This window comes from Rhinolophus sinicus, linkage group LG07 (assembly GCF_036562045.2).
Source record: "Rhinolophus sinicus isolate RSC01 linkage group LG07, ASM3656204v1, whole genome shotgun sequence".
NCBI classification, from domain to species: domain Eukaryota; kingdom Metazoa; phylum Chordata; class Mammalia; order Chiroptera; family Rhinolophidae; genus Rhinolophus; species Rhinolophus sinicus.
The window spans coordinates 101,806,852-101,827,802 of NC_133757.1; the positions used below are offsets into that span (position 1 = coordinate 101,806,852).

Consider the following 20,951-nt stretch of genomic DNA (forward strand, 5'->3'; position numbering starts at 1 on the left):
CAAATTTACAAACAAAAATGAACAGAAACTGAGGTAAATATAATGAAGTAGTGCTTTGAAATCTAAACTTGCCAAAGAATATGAAAAGTAAATGGAAGTCTAATGTAAACTTTGAGGTGTGAAATCAGAACAAAAAATTCTTACCAGTATAGTAATAGCCATTTTGACACTAGTGAACGTAGAACAAAGGAAAGCAGAAGTAATCCTTTGAAAGAGAACAGGGTTTGTGTTCCATGAGTCTTTTTGAAAAATCTGCTTCCTTAGTCTACTTTTATCCTGCTCCATTATGATACCACAACTGCGTTATACACACCCTTTAATAGTACTTCAGACATCTTTAGTAGAGTGGGATCAAGTGGCTTTTTCTTACTTTCCTCCGCCTTTATGACTGGGGGGAAGAAATGAGACTAAGCCAGTATTTGCAAAATATTTAATGTTTTTAAAAGTGTTAGCATAAAAAGTTATTAGCACTGCCGTTCCACTGACATTTTTTAAAATTTATTTTACACAGATAAAATGTTTTCTATTCACCAAAAGACATGTTAAAACATAAACAGATGACTAGAGTCTTTCCAAAATTTAATGAAACATTTTTTAAAATTGTTGTCTTGAAAGTTAAAATCTTGAAATGCTCATGGAAAATGTATTAGAAAACACCCTTCAAGGCCATATAAAGTTCAGAGTTGCACAAAATGTCGTGGTTAAAGATTTATACATTTCCCTGAGGTTTGGCCAAAAATACACAGTACATATTATATACAGTAAGAGAAACTGAAAGTAGTTATTGATGCAAGTACCATTTTAATATTTTATTTAGTATTCCAGTTTAAAGTGAATTTATGCCCTAAATAGCCTGATATTTGGCTTAAGAGAGCACATAACTGCTTTTTAAGACAAATTGTGGATGAAACTATACATTAGATAATAAAAGCATGAGTATCTGAATTCCTTTACCTTTCTTTATTGCATGTGGATTGAAGTCTTTCACTTTAATATTCTATTCGTGAACACATATGGATTGTTACACTGAATTAACTTCAAAGTGATATTCAAAACCCAAGTCATAATCATAACCCATTACTTCAACCTTGATATAGATTAAGAAATATGCAAAACTAGTGGTACACTTAAGAGATGTTAGTGCTGTGATACAGCCAAGAAACATAAAACCCTTTATTTATCCCTCTGGGCTCAGTTAATGTTCAAATCTGACATCCTCTTTTATTGATCTGAGACCCCAGTGACACAAAAGCACAATTTATAAGAACAGCACTGCTCAGGAAACAAGTATCTTGCATAACTTTACATGCTCTTGCCTGTAATAGAGTTTTAATCCTGTTTATTTAATTTTCTGGGTAAATTCCCTGTTTGTTTTTAACTCCCCGAGGAACTATTTACTCAAGAAGAAAATCCGATGGCATTTCAAATCAATGAGAAGAGGTGGAGAGTTTTATATATGTTGTGACAATTGCCTAACCTTATGAAAGAAAAAAATAAAGCCGTATTCCTACTTTAGTATTTATACTACATAAATCCAGAGGAACTCAAAGATTCTTTTTGAATCATGAAACGAAAGTAGGATGGATAGTAAATAAAAGTATGGGCAGGTTATTATTATTTTTTTCCTTTAAATAACCTGGAAGGGGAAAAAAGTCTTTCTGAACAAGGCACACAATTCCTGGAGCACTAAATTAAACAATCTCTAAATTTAAGAATACACACATTTTTAAAAATTATGCTTTGGAATCATGATTTTAAAAAATATAAACAGGTTAAAAGAAAAACAAACATCTGGATAAAATAGCTGCAAAACATGACAAAGTATGTTACTGTAATGTAAGTTTTAGTAAGTCATAAATAGATCTACAACACAATAGAACATGGGGCAAAGCTATGAACAGGTGTTCACACACACACACACACACACACACACACACACACACACACAGAAGAAAGACCTGTGATTAATTTTTGATACATACAAACAACATACACATAAGTATTTTGAAGATACATATTTGACTTTTACCCAATGTATTCCACCTCAGGCCCAAATCCAAAGTAATCCACATAACTTTTTCTTGTAAATATGTGGATTTGCTTTAAAAGAATAATTTTGACCCAATTTTATTATCCTACATTAAAGAGTTCGCATGTTGCCGTTAACTACAATATGAGGTAGCATCAGAATAATGAAAGTCAACACAAAATAAGGTGTGAATATTTAATACATGAAGAAAAACATTAGCTCATTCATGGGATTTCCTTATTTTAGTCATTATTAGTGATTACATCCCCTCAAAATGTGTCTCCATTCCTTAAAGAAAGTAATCTCCAGACAGGTAATTATTTCAAAATTTTTCAAACCTTCGAGACCTTTCCAACACAATAATAGAAACAGGCAAAGAGAGCCTCCCTATCCACGCTAAGGTAGGAGCTTGTGAAGATGACAAAGGCCCAACAAACCAGCAGCAAGATGCAGACTGATTTAAAGGGGAAAAGTCACAATGTACCCTTCCCATGTTTAATGTCACCCTATCCATGGAAAATATCTACCATCGTTTTCATTTGTGCAAATGTATTATTGGTGGAAGTGGTAACTGAACAGTATCAGATAGTTACACTTAATGCTAACTGAAATCTACATTTCTTTAACTTATGCATGGCTTTCGTGAACAGTTCTTACTGTTTATCTGTTGAATTTTGTGGAGGGGATTTGTGGATAAAGAATGCACTGAAATATTGTAAAATGTGTATATGTACCAGTTTCCCAAAAATGATAATAAAACGAAATCCTAGTCTCTAGTATTAGCTTGTGTGGTTGTATTGAAGAAGCTTATCCATTGGAAAATTTCACAGAGCTAAGACAGCTCTCCAGAGCTACCTTGTCTTCCAAGCATCTAAAAGCCTAGGACTCAGTATTTGTGACTAATGTGCACTTGGGGGAATTGGACTCATTGAAATTAGCAACATCAATCACTATATTATACTGGGCAACTATTGTCATTTATGTAGGACAATTACATTGTGAGGCCGGAATTATAATGACCCCCATTTTACACAGGAAGAAAAGGGATTAAAAAGTTTAACTGACATATACAAAGTCACTCAACTAGTAAATGTTGGAGCCATAATTCCAATCCATGTCTGCTCATTTTAATATACTACTAGCTGCATTGACACATGAGACTTGGAAAAGGCGGTAGTCTCGGAAGCAGTAGACTTGGCTTCCAGGTGAGAGCTCCTCCACACATTTACAGCAGCTTAGAAACAACTCACTTAAAATTTCTGTTTTCTCATCTGGAAATGGGTATAGTAATAATTCCATTTCTCCCATAAACTTTAGAGAGCTATAGTGAAGATTAAGCAGATTTGAAAGTGTTTTGAAAAGATAAAAACAATACATAAATTCAAAGCTGTATCAAATATATAAGCTCTCTGAAGGCAAGAATTTCCATTTGATGCTCCTCCGGTGCTCTGAGCTTGCTGTTTAGTTCCCAGTAAATGGCTGTGATACAGGGAAGAAGGGACTGTTTGGCTCATTTATAACAAATTAATCGAGGTATTTATTTTCTCTTTTAAACTCTCAATTATGTTATCAAGCATGATGAGGAAATAGCTTCATTCTACAAAGAGGGGCAAAAAAGTTTTGTATCATAAAACTACTAATCATATTCAAATCTATTATTTGTCTGATTCCAAATCTCATGTTCTCTTGACTTTTCATTTATAATTTAATTAATTAAGTGAAATAAAACATTAGGAATCTGTAAATGTACACAGTTAGACAAAGTGTTGAGATATCTTAATTATGTGTTTGAAAGATCTACCGGGGATAAAAGAGTTCCAAATTGTTCAACATCCTAAATGTAACTGATATGCAACAGAGGGGAAGATGCAGTACTACTCGAGTTTCAGTACCTCAGCTTTTAAAAATTATTCCCATGCTTTAGTTCACTAAACATAATATTAAGTGGCTTAGGTGGTTTATTTTGTTAGTCTCTTCTTTGTCACCAAACAGTGTATGTCCTGCCTTGGTATACAAACAATAGAAAAAGATTCCAACCGGAATATAGAAATGCATTTTTCATTGTCCTCTGCTTTTCATATCAAGTGCCCTTCAAAACTGTCCAAAGTTCCTAACACTTTGGATAGTAATAATAAAAGTTCACAAATATTTGTGTACTGAGATGGGCCACGCACAGTACTCAGTGTTCCATATCTATTGTGTGGCTTCAGAATATTCCTATAACGTATGATTCCCTTTTACGAAGGCAGAAACTGAAGACTTGGATTAAGTTCTTTGTCCAATGTCACACATTTAATAAATAGTAAGACTAGAATTCAGTTTCAAGTTCAGACTCTTAACCAGTGCTGTTCTGTCTCCTGGGACATCAGGGCTATAAACAACCAAGAGTCAAGTTTTTGTTGTTGTTGATGTTATTTTCATAGACAAAACACTTGTGATGATAATCCTTGATTTGTCTGTGCTCTGAGATTAAAGGTGAGGATTCATGGTCCTTCCCTTTAAAAGAACAAAAACTATAAAGCTCCTCAACATACCTTCTAATTATTGCCTCTGTTTCTAAGATTCCCTCTCCAATTGTAAATTAGCAATAACACTGAAAACTAGTCAAAACTTTAAAAAACGATAAAACAAATAAAATTATAAATTATGAAAGTGCCTGGAAATTATAGAGCTCAGTATCTCTATTTCATACATAAACTAAAAACAAAATTGAAAATTTTCTATTCCTCACAAACAAAATATAGAACATGAATAAAGAAAAAATAATGACATGAGTGGAAATGTATTTTTCAAGAAAAACTAGCAAAGCACACACTGTTTCTACCATCCCTACCACCCCAAAGAAAGTCACTTCCAGAATTTTCTTAGCCAAAGACTTGTAATGAGGAGAGATTTTTTTCTTTTTTTCTTTCTTTTTTTTTTTTTTTAAAAGGAGCCCTCCTCCCATTCTAGAATTTAGGAGCTATTTCTGTGGTAGCTGGACCACTAAAAACAGATAGTCTCTTTAAATATCTGTAATTCACAATAAATAGCTTATATGAAACCCTTGAGGAACATGTGAAAAATGTTCCAAATCAGACCCACTAAAATGTATATAACAGTATTTTCAAATATATTGACCAAACTGATCACCCTAAACCTCATAATCCTTATTCTTCAGATTGAAACTGAAGTTATTGTGTGCTGCATGTCAGTCTCAAGGTATCCTTCAATAATGAATAACAATCTAAATAGTATAACTAGGAGGCTATATATGCCATTTATTTCAGAAATGTGAAGAGATATGAAAATTAAAACAATCTAAGAAACTATCTACTCATCAATTCCCTTCCAGTAATGCCCTCCATATCCCCCAATCCTGTTTGTTTTATTCAGTTGAAGACAATTATAATGGTCAAGATTTAATTTTAGAACTTGAGGTACAAATCAGTAGTCAGCATTTTGGATGATCTTTTTCAATAATGTTAATTAATATATGAAAATTAAACTCAATAATAGCAAGGGTTTTTTAGTTTGTTTGCTGAAGCAAGTAATCAATAGAATGAAAATAAGACAAAGGTAAGTTATTGGAAAACTAATACATAAGATGGATTACTGGCACAATAAAGAAAAAAAGAAAGGCATGCATATTAAAAAAAATCACACACATGCTAGTGCAGATATGAAAGCAATTGTTCTATGACAAGAAACTGTATCTCTAAACTTCTCATTAACAGATATCCTCTGAAAGAAAAATATATATTTTTTTTGTATTTTGATACCGTATTTTTAAAATTTGCACTGAAAGAATTAACATGGAAATATGTGGTACATAATATTCTGGGGGTGGAAGGGAGACAGAGACAATTTTGTGACTGTTCAAGAGTATATATAGTCACATTCTATGGAAAATCCAAAATTAAAATGGAAACTGAGCACAGCTATAAATGTTTGGGCCCTTATAACTGAGTCTTGTATTCTAACCATATGGCTTTTGCATCATTCTACCAGCATTTATAAATCCTGTTATTATAAATGTATATTGTACATATTTTCAGCATATCCTTTTCACATATAGCAGTGTAGCTTTAGGGGTACAGATAATAATTTTGAATACATCTGGCTTGTAGATGAAAATGAAAAAATATATGACACCTGTCTCTGAATAGAATTTGAGGCAGACACCAGATAAATTGTTTCTTTTGAAATTCAATGTAGAACAAAAGCAAATTTGGACTTTCAAAAGTATAATTCTGTAATAAAAGATATTGAATAATCTATAATATTTAATGTATTTGATAGATAAATAATCATGGAGGGCCTCAATGTAGTAGGAACTGTGCTATGGTTTGTGAAAGATACATAGACAGCCATGGCATGATCCTGCCTTCAAGCAGGTCACATTTTCATCCTCCAAGTTAATTTTAAAATGTTTTCATTCTATAAATTAAAATGATCAAAAATGAAAAAATACTTTAAACGGAATAATACTGAAAATAGTAGATGTTAGACTCCTAACCAACACCACGGTGAGAGCCACATTCATTTTTTATCCAAATTAGTAAAATCAGCTTTGAAAAACATTTTGATGTTTGAAAATTTTTAAATCGTGGGTAATTTTCAAATTTTCACTTTGAATTCAACAACTGATTTTTCTATTGTATTGAAGAGACATAGTCATATAACAGATGTGGCAATTAATTATTCCGATCATTAGAGAAAACCTAGAAATTTTGAATGATAATTGCCATAACAAAAAAAGCTATAATTTTAATCATATCTGGAGACTCTTTAGTAGGATCCAGTTAAAAAAGAAGTAAATATATTTAACCAGTTGCCATATATTAATAGTATATAGCCCAATAAAATGTTTAAATCTAAGAGTGTAGCTCTGTCTAATGTATCCACTGCTCACTTATAAAAAAGTAGTTTAGCATGTCAATTTAGATTTCATTTCCTATAATAGCATTTGCTGTGCAGATGAAGTACTTCTGTCAACTTTTTTTTTTTTAATGGGAGAAGGAAAAGGAGGAGGAAGTGGAGGGAAAAACATACACTCTTTAAAAATTCAATTATACAGCAAAACATGCTGGAATAACTAGAAAGCAACTGCTTTTTTAAGCCTTTTAAAAAACTTTGGGCGGCTCTAGGAAATTTTAAAATTTGTTAAGTGTTATTGGAAGAGATTACGAGAAGATCTGAGATCTAGGCATGAATCAGCATTGTATTGTCAAAATGCACAGTGCAACGAGCTCGTCACTTTAAAGGCTTGATATGAAATGGAAATGCTCCATCCCTAGACTCAGCAGGTTGAAGCCTATAAGACCTCAATAAGGAATAGCATAGGAATAAATTAGTATTAATATTAACCTTCTACAGTTTCATTTAGTAATTTTTATTTAGCTTCTCTTTTCCTAAAATATAAAATTTCAACCAACACCCTTTGATTCCTATTTAGTATAATGTCTCATTTTCTTGAAAGTCTTGTGATAAGTGAAGTATGAAAGTTTACAAAATATCTGATGACAAATTAATTATTCTTACATACAAAGAGCTATTTCTTTCTTTGTAACAGCCACCTGAATATAACTGAATAGTTACACCACTGGGCTGGGTTCTACTGTGTGCTGTTCCATGTGTTCATAGCTTTCTTCACACCAGCATTGCTTAGTAGCATCCAAGTTGATTCTGGTTTTATGAAATTTTTGCATATCTTTAAGTCGATCATTCCAGGTTTCAGTAATTACCTCAACAAAAATGGCAAAACATGATAACCCAGCAAATCCATAACTACTTACAATCTATAATATAACTGTACATACATATGCATACATATCACATACATACTTATATGTATACATATACATTAAGTTACACTTATGCAAAGTGTAATAAAGGTTTAGCGAACATTAATTAATTTGATGAACACAGATATGCAATCTCAATAATTCATGACTAACATCCAATGATGAGAGATACACCTTAAAATTTATATATGCAGAATCAAGGCTATAAAGCTGGAAAAAATATATAGTTTTAGAATTCTTTTTTCCAAGAGCATTTACAATCAGTGCTATTTCAGAACACCTTTATAAATCAAGTTTACAAGAATATTTAAGATAACCTATTTAAAAATTAAAATCGAAGGTACTCCATTTTTAAAAGAAATCGAGAGTTATCTTTCAAACAGCATTTTAAGCGAATTTTTTCAAAGTAGATGTCATTTATATTTTTTTCAATTTTTCTAAATACATTTACTTACAATGTTTCAAAAGGTATTCAGTGTGCGCAACAGTTTTATGAAAGAACAATATACTCTCCAACACCTCCATCTGCTGGCTTAGAGAAAAACTAGATTTTTTTATCTGCTGTTTCTTTAAATTTAATATTTTTATAATTTATTTTTTATGCAATTGAAATATAAAATTAATTTATATTTTAAGTGGGTTAATAGCTATTTGTCATAGTCATTCACAAAAAGAAAGAGATTTGCACAGGAAATTTAATATTTAATATTTATTCCAAAACCCTACGTGATCAAGTATTCAGGTTTTAAGTCCAATTAGTTTTATTTAAACAAGTTTTAGTAATAAGTACAACATTAAAGTTTATTAAATTTCTTTAGAATGTAAAAGTATTTAGTATTTTCCTAAAATACTGATTTTGTTCAACTGTATGCAGTAGATTGTGTATGCCCGTATACAATATTAAATTTATCATTTTCACAAAAATGTTGAATTTTTGCAATAAATTGCTTTTGTATAAGAACTACTAGATGAACTTCACATCCTCATACTGAAGTTCTTAGACAAGACCCCAGTGGCCAGTGAATGTTGAAGGCATAAAGGCCAGTAAGGCTTTGACAACTATTTGAAAGAGCACAGAGGGGAAAAGTTGGAAAAAGGAATTAATATGAGAAAAGCATTCATACAGTCTCTGACAACTAGAAGGCACTCTATAAACTTGGAAGGGAGGGAGAGGGGAGAAAGAAATTCTTGAGACCCATCACTGGTTTCAACTGTTGAACAATCAGATGCTCAGATACTGGTCTTTTATTCTAGTTTTAAGGTTTGTATTTTCTTGTAATGAAGGTTTATGTTTGAAAAGCTTTTCGTGGGGTGGAGGGGGAACCTTAGTATTATCTGTAGCTAAAAAGGAAGGGAAAGAGGAACAGAAAGGAGGGGGGAGAGGGAAAAAAAGAGGGAGGAAGAAAGAAAGTGGAAATCTGTATTTCCTTCAGGTACCCATGGAAACAAGTGGGAACAAATAGGTACTTGCATTACCCCACTGTGACTGTGACAGAGAAGGGTGTGGGAGTTCAGTGCCATGAACAATCATTTTACCCAGTTCAGAATATAATGACTTCATTTTATTTGCATAACCTTAACCCATTCAGTAGATCTTGCTGGATCCTTAAATCAGTGTCAACCTTGGCATTTCCAAATAAGTTCCTCCATCTTAGGAATTAAATTAAATTAGTAAACAAATATATTTGCTATTTTGAAATTATATTATCCATTCTCTCAACATATAAAATTAACCCTGTGGGATTTTTATGATTGAACTTTTAAGAGGGAAGAATAAGATCCTTTATGAACATTGATTGATGACACATTTTAATAATGGAGTTAAAGAGCAGAATTCCTTAGATTTCTGGAAATAAGAGAAAGTCATTTTGATTTTAGCTATCAACATATTTGATGCTGCTGCTTCCACTTCATACAGGAAAGAATCAGGGACTCACTCCCCTGACTGCAAAGGCAAGAAAACAAAGGCTAAGCATTGGAGAAAATCCCTGAGTAGGAATTTAAATGATCAAGACTCAGCTTGACAAGTTTGATATTAGAGATTTCCATTCATTTCTCTTTCTGAAAAATTTTGTAACTATTTTTACATTTCCTACTGCCCTATGCAAAAAGAAAAAAAAAGGAAAGAATAAAGATACAAACACTGTATTTCATTTTACAATCTCTAGATTGTGAAATTCCTAAAGGAATGAAGAAACTAAGCCTCACAGATGTTACATGATTTGCCCAGTCAATGAGTCCAGAAAATTCTATCCAGTGAGTCTCTCTTCTGTAACAGTGTCTCACTAGTTCTCTTTAGCAATCAATAAGATTACTTATAACATGGGAGTTGCAAATGCTGTGATTCTGAATTTCCACGTGGGAAACTTGAAAATGCATTTAGTTTCTCCCCACCATTTGTTTTAGTGTCCTAGAATAATAATCCATGGAGGAGTAATCTTGGGATCTGAAGACACATACATTTTTATTTCAGCTTCATTTTCTGAGGAAAAAAAATCTGTGCAAAATGAAGATGTGATTTTCATTTCAGTTTCTCAGAACTGTGGGCAAACAAATTGTGTGTGTGTGTGTGTGTGTGTGTGTGTTTTAATGAATTTCATTTAAATGAATGACATAGATGTACTCATTACGTGGAAATTCAGAGTTATATATATGTTTAATATCTGTACATTTTTGTTTGCATATCTATTTTCCATAAAATTTACATTAAAAATAAATCTATTTAAAAATATTGAGACTGAGGGCCTAGTCACATAACCTGCACTAACTATAATCTTTAATCTTTACAAAGCCCCAACACAGTCATTTCGCATTTGTTGGACCCAAGGTATATTCATTTTGTTCAGTGGACATACCTATGATTTTCTCAGGACCTCTCATTATTTTCACCAATGAGTGAACTTCTCAGTCATTGACAATTTTCAAAAAGTACAGCTGTCAAGTACTTTCACCTCATTTTCAACATCTATATACTTCCAATAATCAGTCTTGCCTTAGGTCCATTAATTTTCAAAGCATTTTCATACTAGTATACAATTACATACAGTTAGATGCTTAGCATGGTAAGCCACTCATAATTCAAGAAAATACCGAAAACTGATAGCAAATCAAATGAATAATCGAATCTAGAGGTAAATAGGTCAAGCATAAAAGCCTTCAAAAAGTAAACTATAGCAGTTTCTTTATATATGTGTGTATGTAATATATAATATATAATAACTATATAATATATAACTATATAGTAAAATTTTCCAAGATACTCTTATAGAGATTTTTTAAAGCTGCAAATCGATTTTAAGTCTCTTTCTCTTTCTCTCCCCCTCCCCCTTCCTTCCCTTCTCCACCCCACCCTACCCATTTCTTTCCTCACTTTATATCAGCATTTGAAGAAAACATACAGCACTGAAACTTCCTTAAATAGGTTCTTTATAAACAATTTAATGCTAGGCATCTAATCTAGTATGACCATCCTAATGACCCTGTTCTAGCAAAGAAAATTGTTTCATTTCTTCTTTCATCCCGGTGACAGTGGTTTCAAAATGAGTTGATTATGTTGCTGATATGATAACCTAGCTAACCCATCGAATATCTATATGATTAACGCTTAATATGGGGAAGTGGGATGGCAACCAGTTGTTTGTCTAATGTGGGAAGACAGCAGCTGGACTTTGTCTGTGGTAATTTTCCTCTAGCTCCTTTACACTGTAGCCAAAGTGGGAGGTGAGCCATCTGCAAAGCCCCCTCCAAATTGTTAACTATGAAATACAAACTGAGAACATCAAAGCAGGAAAGAATCGCCCCAACCCAGTAGGCAGGAAATGATGGCAGCTGCTGGGAAGAGGGCAGGAAGGTGCAGTGGCAGCGGCTGCACAGCCTACGCCGGCGCGGGGGTGGGAGCGCCGGAACAAAGACCGCCGAGCCTTTCCATTGAACCCTTTAGAGACTGGATTGCTTGGATTCTCATACTTTGTAGCCTTGACAGAGCTTCATCGCGCGTCCCGGAACACAGAGCGGACCGACAGGGCTAACATGGATAACTGCAAAGACTAAAATGGCTGATCAGCGACTTCTTCAGATTTTCAAACTCGGCCGGATCTAACTGCTGTCAGGTGCTCTTCCTCCCGCTGCTGTTGCGGGAGCCCCGCTCCCTGAGAACAAAGCGCACCCGGCCCGCGAGCTGACCCGACCCTCCTGGCAGAGTTGCCCCCTGCAACTGAAGGCTGAAGCTCAGCTGAGCGGCGAGAAATTGACGCGCGGCCCCTCCACCAGCACCCGGCGCGGCCAGCCTCCTGCCTGCGTCAGCCTCACTCCTCCAGGCGCCGTGCCCCTCCGGTGGGCGTTACGTAACAGCCCCGAGCCCAACTACGGAACCATTTTAACTACTTGTCCCGTCCGAGCGAAGGATATAAAGCTCGCGGAGTCTGTAGAGTGAACCCGAGTTGGCTTGCAGATCTAAACCCGGGGGGAAGGCGAGGGCTACAGCTCCCTGGGCAGGCGGCGGGGCTCAGGCACTTCCCGGTGGGATCTATCCAACAACCCGACAGCGCGCCCTGGGGAGCAGCGTGTTCTCTTTGAGCAAGGTGCCACCAGGCGCGCCAGGTGGGGGTGAGGAGGCAGTGAGGGCTTCTCTTGAAGCACTCACCAGATGCCAGAACCCCCTGAAACTAAGGAAGACCCCCTCCTCCAACCCCCACCCCTCCTTTCTAGTGCGCACACTCTTCAGTGCTTTTGGCTCCCTCCTCACCTCCCCCACAGCCAGCGGGGGTCCCCGAGATTGCAGCCACTTTCTCCCTACGCTATTACACGCACGCGCGTGTGCAGTCACTCACACCCACACACTGACACACAAAAACACGCACACACCACCCCGCACTTATACTCGCTGGCTTTCCGCGTGCGGCACCAACAATGCATGAATATTCATTACTTACAAGCATTGGTGACTGCGAAGCTGTTTGCTACCTCCAAATTGTCGATGTGGGGTGTCAGTCTGAACTCCGAAGTGGAAAACTGAACCATCCCTACCCGAAATGCACTGTATTCCTGATCGGCGCCCCTGGGAAATAGCCCCCCTGCAAAGAACAAACACCAAGCAGAACAGTGTCAGTGCCCGGGGGAAAAAGAGAGGAGCCCGCTAGCGCCCAAGAGCCCTAGAGTCTCTTATTAACGCTAATAGGCCGAATAAACACATCCAGGGACACGGGAAGCGGGGGGGGGGGGGGGGGGGCGACGTCCAAATGGTAGCCAAAGGGTCAAGACACAGATGGGAGTCTGAGGGCAAGGTAGGTGGCCAGAAACGTTCGCCTTCCCTCGTCAGCACAAGCTTTGCATTCAGACCCCTAGAGAATCTCAGCAAAGGGGAAAATGTTAAAGAAGAATTAATAAAATCTGGGGGTCAAAAATGAGAAGACCTTTTACTCTATTGTATCAAAGCCATCGTCTTTTCCCTTTGCTTCATCCCAAGAAAAACATGTATATTCTAGGCTGTTTAAATCTGGAATGCAGTCAAGGTATGACATAAGTCTACATGACATGAATTAATTTGTCCACTGTGAACAAAGATTACCACCAAATTCTGCACAATTCAAAAACAGAGCACAAAGGGTACCTACCTATCTGTATGCTGTTAGAAGAGACACCAAAAATCAGTCCCCATAAAACAGGAGAAAGGAGGACAGATATATGCATAATCTTTTGCATTTCCAAGAAAAGTAGAGCATCCACAAAATATCCTTTTTCCCCCTTTTCCTCCTCTTCCTTCGTTGGCCGTTTTCCTCAGCAAATTAGATCCTCCGCATTTTGAAACAGCAATTTAGCACCAAGCTGCTAAAAACCTGAAGTGGAGGCAGAATTCCTATTTCCCAGGTCCTGTTGGTGGCTGCTGATGCCCTGCACCCTGTCCCTGCTCCCGAAGTCCGGAGGACTGGTTGGATGCAGTTTTCAGCGGAGCTGCCGCTATGGTCCCAGTGTCTTGGAATATTCAGCACCCTCCCATGCACTCACACACACTCACCCTCTCTCGAGCTCTCTTCTCCCTCTCTCCCCTCTCTCTCACACACGGGCGCGCGCGCACACACACACACACACCCACACCCACACATACACACATACACGCAAGTCACAGAGAGGGGAAGGCAGTCCCGGACGCGCGTGCGCGACTCGCGGCAGGCGGCTAGCGCGCGCGCCCACCTCTCCCCTGCCTGGCACCCCGCACCCCGCACTGCCCTAGCAGCGTCGCGTGCCCAGCGCTGGGAAAGCGCGCCGGGGCTCGGCAGCGGCTATCCCTCGGCGAGACCTCTGGTCTCGCGAGCTGTCGTGGCCCCCGCGCGCTTCTGCCTTTCAGCACCCGGGACAGCGCCCCGCTTCCAGCTTGGCGCTACCTTTGTGCCGCCGCTGCAGCGGCGGTGGAGATGTTCCAGCCTGGACCAAATGCAGCAAAGCTGATTTCTGGCTGCTGTGCAGGAGAAGCCGAATTGCTAATTGTTGGCCTTGAAGCGTTCTGTCACCAGGCCCTTTTGTTTCACGTTAAAAGTAATTTTAATTTGTATCTTCAATGGCCTGTGAAAACCCACCTAGCGATATAAAACGCTGCTATCCACCTCACCTGACTCAGCCAAAAAGCAAACAAGCAAAATACCCATCGAAGAAGTGTTCCTAAATTGTGAACTTCAGCTAAAGGTGACGTAGCCATGGTCCAAGGAAAACCCCCGATTCTGTCTTTAGAGGCTAAAGTCGCATAGAAGATCAAGATTGAAACGTTGAACTACTTTGCATAGAAATCCCATTTTTTAGAGGGTGTTGCTCTGGGCTGTGATGCCAACCTGCCGAGCCAGCTCGGTGGGGAATCTCTCGCCGCCTTCACTGCACTCTCTCTCGTAGTGGAGATATGTAGACTTGGTTCCTTAGTAGAACCTTCTTTATACGAATCGAAAGCAGAAGACTCCGTTTTAACAGGGAAAGGCTTGTAGGAGAAAGGCTTTAGAAGATGAGAAGATGAAGCGTGTCTAGAAAGGTCGCTGAGCTGCAGACTCTTTCCCAAAGACTTAGTTGGAAACTGGATATCCCATCGCGGTTTGACCGTGAGTTTTGAAAAATCATTGCCCAAGGAAAGTAAGCTAGCGTCTCGTCATTTTGAACCCGCGACCTCGAGCCCACTGAGAAAGAAAGATGAGGTTTGGGATTAAAAGTGTGTGGGATGGGAGTTAGTGTGGAGTACCGAAGACTGGACTCCCCCCGCCTATGGAATTTGTGCACTTCACGTGAAACTGGTTGCCATGCCAATGCCTGGGAACCTGCTTTGGCAATTCCCTCTGCTGCCTCAGAAATTTCTCACTAAATTTAATAGCTTTTGTGGTTTAAACAAATAAATAGAGGAAAATTGAATACAAGGGACCATTTCCAGGAGGCAGGAGATTGGAGTCCTCAATACTAACGGAATAACCTGCTAATATCTCAGAATGCCAAGTGAGTTAGTCTATCATGCTGCCTTCCTGTGCAATTGTCACAGTAATGTCACCCCTGCAGGGTCCTGTTGACTGTATTATCTCTTACTTGCCCCTATATCACTCTAGGCCTCAATTTCCCTATTGTAAAAATGAGGAAGATAAACAAAGTGGCTTCTATGGCTCTCAAATCTTATAATTATATAATTTCAGGTTATGGTCTTCCCTGTTTTTGTTTTTTTAATACATATCCCTAAACCAGGAAGTTTGAAAATATCCATAATCTATTATTAAGGCTATGTACTGCAAGTAAAAATAGTTCCCAATTTTATCACTAAGAATTTATTTTAGTCTGTTAATAAACAATTCACTATATAAAAATAGATTCTGTGAATTAAAATGCAGTTAGCCTTTTAAAAATTAAATAAGAATAAAAACAGTAAGAGCATAAATAAATATATATCCAAATTTGCGATATAAAGAATAATTAAATAAATTTTACCCATTCAATCACTAATTGTAATGTAAGTCACAAAAATGATTTCAAGTAAGTGTTTGAAAATTTAAAATTATGTATAAAAGAGTGCATAACAAACAGCTCAGAGCAAAAAAAAAATAACTTTTCTCAGCCATTTTCTTTTTTTTCTCCATTCAATTTTTTTACAAGAAAAACTTCAATTTTATACAAAGTAACTTGGAATAAAGTAAGAGTGAGAGCAAAATAGAGAAGCGTATGTGGACAAATGGTGATGTTTAAAGTGTGCGTCAATGTAAATTATTTTTTTAAAATGTTGTTTCATCTTAATTTATTTCAAAGTCAAGGGCAAAGGTGCACTCAAAATTGAGACTGAATAACATTCTATGAAAACAAACGACATAAAATAAGAATTTGCTGAATCATAGAGCATTTTCCCTAGTAAATCATATGCAAGAACTCAGGGCAAATATTACTGTTTACTGACCATTTATAATTCATATGTAAAATAGAAATAACAATTTTAGTAGGTTTAACTTGTAAGTCAGCTGCTCTTCTATTGTATCCTTCAGAAGGTAGTTATGTACGTATGTTTCACAATATAGCTGGATATATTTCCTGTAATATTATTATAATTATATTAATATTATCACTCATGGAACTTTTTCAAATTCACTACAATATTTATATAGCTTCTATTTTCAAATAAAATATTGTCAATATAAATGTAATACATTTAAATTGACTGAAGAGGTGGTCATTAAAATAAATGAAAAACACTCGAATTTATTTTTAATGTTTGAAAACTTTTTATTTCAAGAATATATCTCAAATTGATCAGTAATAAAATCAGTTTTGAAAATTTTAAAACTACTGGTACAGTTGAACAGAATAGTGTGCTCAAGGAAAAAGTTTGCTATTTTCTGCCCTCTGCTGTTCAATTTTGGAAATTATCTAAAATACAAGTTGTTCCTGAAGCAAAGGATCAGTGATAGTTGAAAAAAAAGGAAAAAATTAAAATATTATCCACCCTATCATTTGTTTGCTTGGCTTGATGCCACTGTTGTTGTTTTGTGTGTGTGTTTAAATATAAGTTTTAGCAATAAGACTAGAAATAAGTAAAATTTCAATTTCTGTTTTACCCAATCTTTGTTTCATTATAGGAAACAATAATTTCCTTTTAAAATCTACTTTAAAATATTTAAAGTTTTTATACACACTTACCTATTCTACACAGTTTTAATTTGTGTTCCATAGTGAAAAAGCTCTGCATAAATGAAAATCCTTGTGTGTGAGGGGGCTGATAATTTTGAAATGACTGGTAGAACAATTTTTAGGTGACTTCATTATCAAAATTGGATTATAAATGTCAGTGCCACAGTTTGTAGTGATGGAGTCTCACCAAAGTGGAGAGCATTGTCTCCCTTCCTGTTGATCTTCTGGAAGTGTGAAAATGTAGGCCATCTGAAAGGCTTAGATGAAGCTCAGCATTAGAAAATAGAGAGAGTCCCTGCTAATTTCAGCAGAAAATAGCGAAGTTAGCAGTTCTTGCTGAAGGAACCAGGTTCCCAACATGAAATCCTATTGGCTGAGACAGAAAATTTTAAAAAAGTAGAAGAGAAAACATAATAATTTTAACCATACAGGGCTATAAATAAAAAGAAATACTCATTTTGGGGAGTTTCAATTCTTTAAATAAGATAAAGAATAATATCAATATAAATAGTTATTCACGTTGAGATAATTTTATTTTTTTGTGCAGAAACATTTTAAATCACTGATTTAATAAGCTCAATTACACGACCCAAAACATATATCTGAAGTTAGGCTTTTGTACATTTTTTAATGAATTCAGAATTAAATTCCAAAATTGAAAGAGTAAGTAAAGTTTTTACTTCAGATTCTTTAGGGGCTTTGATTATATGTACTGGGGGTGTCAAAAAAATGTATACACATTTTAAGAGATGTTATCTATGCTCAAGCATTAGTTCACCGTAATCAGAAGTGTTTGGATGCTGATGGTAACCACTTTGAGCACCTCTTGTAATTGCAGAAGTCAAATGTGACTTACATTCATCCTTGTTATTGGTGCATATTGAATATTACAATTAATACAGTTTTATTCCTTTCTTAAAATGTGTATATGGTTTTTTTTGCACCCTCTGTGTTTTAATTAATTTTATCTGAATAGCAATCTTGTATAAGAAAAAGCTATGAGAAAGTAATGTTTCAATTCATTAATTAATTCAACAAATTATAAGGGAGCACTGTATTCCAAATAATGGGCATGATAACAGTGGATAAGAAGATAAACATAACAGAAACCTCCCTTATGAAGATCCCAGACTGTATTCAAGTAGCAAATGGTTAAGACCACATGAGGAGGACAATAAGAAACAAAATGAACAGACTTATATAATTAAAAAAATATGAGCAAAGAGAACCTATTATGCACGTTATATCCTGGCGCTCAGGCAGGAGGAGAGTCACTAAAGACTGACACCTGAACTGAGTCAACTACAGGTTATCTATGTGAAGGTTTGGATGTAGCTATGGAGCACACTTCATTTTTTAAAAAATTTTAGTTTTCAGCTTTATTGAAGTATAATTTACAAATAAAGCAGTAAGATATTTAAAGTGTACAACATCATGATTTAATATATGAATACACGTGAACTAATGCATCCGTCACCTCACATATTTACCCTTGCTTTTTGTTTGTGAGAATATTTAATTTCTACTCTCTTAGCAAATTTTAATTATACAATAGTGTTATCAACTGTTATACATTAGTCACCATGTTATACATTAGACCCTCAGACTTTTATCTTAGAAATGAAAGTTTGTACCTCTATATCAACCTCTCCCTATTTTCCCCACCGCTCCACCACCAGCCTCAGACAACCAGTTTTCTACTCTATTTCTGTGAGTTTGACTTATTTATTTATTTATTTATTTATTTATTTATTTATTTATTTATTTATTTTAGATTCCACATGTAAGTGATGCTATGCAGTGTCTTTCTCTGTCTGATTTATTTCATTGAATGCCCTAGTTTCATCCATATTGAGGCTCAATACAATATTTCTTTGTATATACAAGTACATATACCACATTTTCCTGTTCCGTTCGTGCATTGACACTTAGGTTGTTTCTATACAACCTGATATACAGCACAGCAGGTTGGCTATTGTGAATAATACTGCAATGAACACAGGAGTACAGATAATCTCTTTGAGATAACGGTTTCATTTCCTTTGGATACACACCCAGAGACAGGATTGATGGATCATGTGGTAGTTCTATTTTTAACTTCTTGAGAAACCTCTATAGTATTTTCTATAGTGGCTGTACCAGTTTACATTCCCATTGACAATGTATAATGGTTCTTTTTTTTTCTACATCCTTACCAGCTTCTATATCTTGTCTTTTTAATAAAAGCCACCCAAAAGGTGAGAGGGGTTATCTCAGTGTGGCTTTGATTGGCATTTCCCTGATGATTCCTGGTATTGAGCACCTTTTCATGTAGCAGTTGGCCATTCGTATGTCTTCTTTGGAAAATCATCTATTTAGGTCCTTTGCCCATTCATTAGGTTATTGTTAAACATTTTATTGTTATTTTTACTATTGTAATTTTTATATTGTGATGAATGAGTTCCTTGTATATTTTCGATATTAGCCCCTTATCAAATATACAATTTGCAAATATTTTCTCCCATACATAGGTTGGGTTTTTGATTTGTTGATGGTTTCCTTTGCTGTGCAGAAGCTTTTTATTAGGTTGGTGCAAAAGTATTTGCGGTTTAAAAGGTTAAAAATATTTGCAAACACCGTAATTACTTTTGCACCAACCTAATAGTTTGATGTAGGCCTAAACGTTTATTTTTGCTTTTGGTGTCAAATACAAAAATAGTCATTGACAAAACTGATGTGAAGGAGTTTACCCCCTACGTTTTCTTTCATGAGTTTTAAGGTTTCATGTCTTATGTTCAAATTTTTAATCAATTTGGGTTGATTTTTGTATGTGGTGTAAGATTGAGATCCACTGTCATTCTTTTTGCATGTGGCAATCCAATTTTCCCAAAACAATTTATTGAGGAAACTATCCTTTGTGCAATTATATGTTGTTGTCCCATTTGTCAAAAACTAATCATATACACATTGGTTTATGTATGGGCTCTCTATTCTGTCCCATGGATCTATGTGTCAATTTTTAATGCCAATACCATACTATTTTCATTACTATAGCTTTGCAATATAGTTTGGCCTCCTATGTTGCCATCTTGGTTGATCCTAAGAACAATTCATTTAAATGCAGTGACATCAGGAAAGGCATGTGTGTGGCTTGGGAATTGCAAGCAGTGCAGTGTTTCTAGAATGGAAAGGGTGAGTCAGGAGTAAAAGGAATAAACCAGACTATGGTAGGAAATATTTGGTTTATCCTGTAGGAAAAGGGAAATATTGTGAGAGTTTTAAGTAGAGAGGTTTTAAGGTTTCCATTTTAGATAGAACGTACTGGAAGCTATCTGGATAATGTATATATATGGGGACATATATTGAATATAAGGAGACCAGGTAGAAGGCTGTATTCCCAGTAGGGGTGATGCAAACTTGGATTAAAGGAGTAATAGTATAGATAGGATGAAAAAGTTGGTTTCAGAAAACATTTAGGATGGAAACTTAGCAGAACTTGTTAGTGAACCTGTATGCGATGGAGGTAAAGGATGTGGAGAAACAAAGCCAACTCCCAGGGTACAAGGCTGAATGCCCAGGAAAATGTTGTTTAATGTCAGAATGAGATGTACAGAACACCAGAAAGCAGATATGTATGCAAGGTTGGTTTTATGTTCACTTTCCAACATGTGGAGTTTGCAGGGTCTGTGGGCCACATCCACTCAAGCTATAGTGTTAGCACTCGTCACTGATTCTGCTACGCAAGGAAGAGGCCTCATCGGGACATTAATTTTGAGAATCATCGGCCTATCGTGTTTCATGATAGTTATTATTTCTTGAAAAAGTCAGTTAAAGCAAAAAATTGAGAAAAGAGAAGATGCAGGCATCTCTTAAAAATCCTGTGTTCACTTAATCCTGAAAAATGTATAATATAATCATCATCCACTCATTCGAAGTAGGATCAGGCCATTGCACTATACATGAATCTCCTGAATATTTTCCCACTTCAATCCCTTTAAAGTAAAACAAGAACTTCTGAATGTTTG

At 35.9% G+C, this 20,951-nt stretch overlaps 1 protein-coding gene across 7 annotated transcripts in view; it reads right to left on the minus strand.

The window, feature by feature from the left end:
- The window catches only part of GRIA2 (glutamate ionotropic receptor AMPA type subunit 2), a 121,701-nt gene extending 107,633 nt beyond the window's left edge, over positions 1-14,068 (minus strand). For 6 of the 7 annotated variants that reach the window (XR_012498169.1, XM_019733150.2, XM_019733151.2 and 3 more), the window contains exons 1-2: positions 13,428-14,065; positions 12,747-12,887 (exon numbers count right to left, since the gene is read on the minus strand). Coding sequence is in view for 6 of the 7 variants with exons in the window: in XM_019733150.2 (XP_019588709.1) it covers positions 12,747-12,887; positions 13,428-13,515 (229 nt within the window). In the remaining variant the exon portion in view is untranslated. Of the gene's footprint in view, positions 1-12,746; positions 12,888-13,427 lie in introns of all 7 variants that reach the window. The other variant, XM_019733153.2, reaches the window with a different exon arrangement.
- Positions 14,069-20,951: the final 6,883 nt, after the last annotated feature.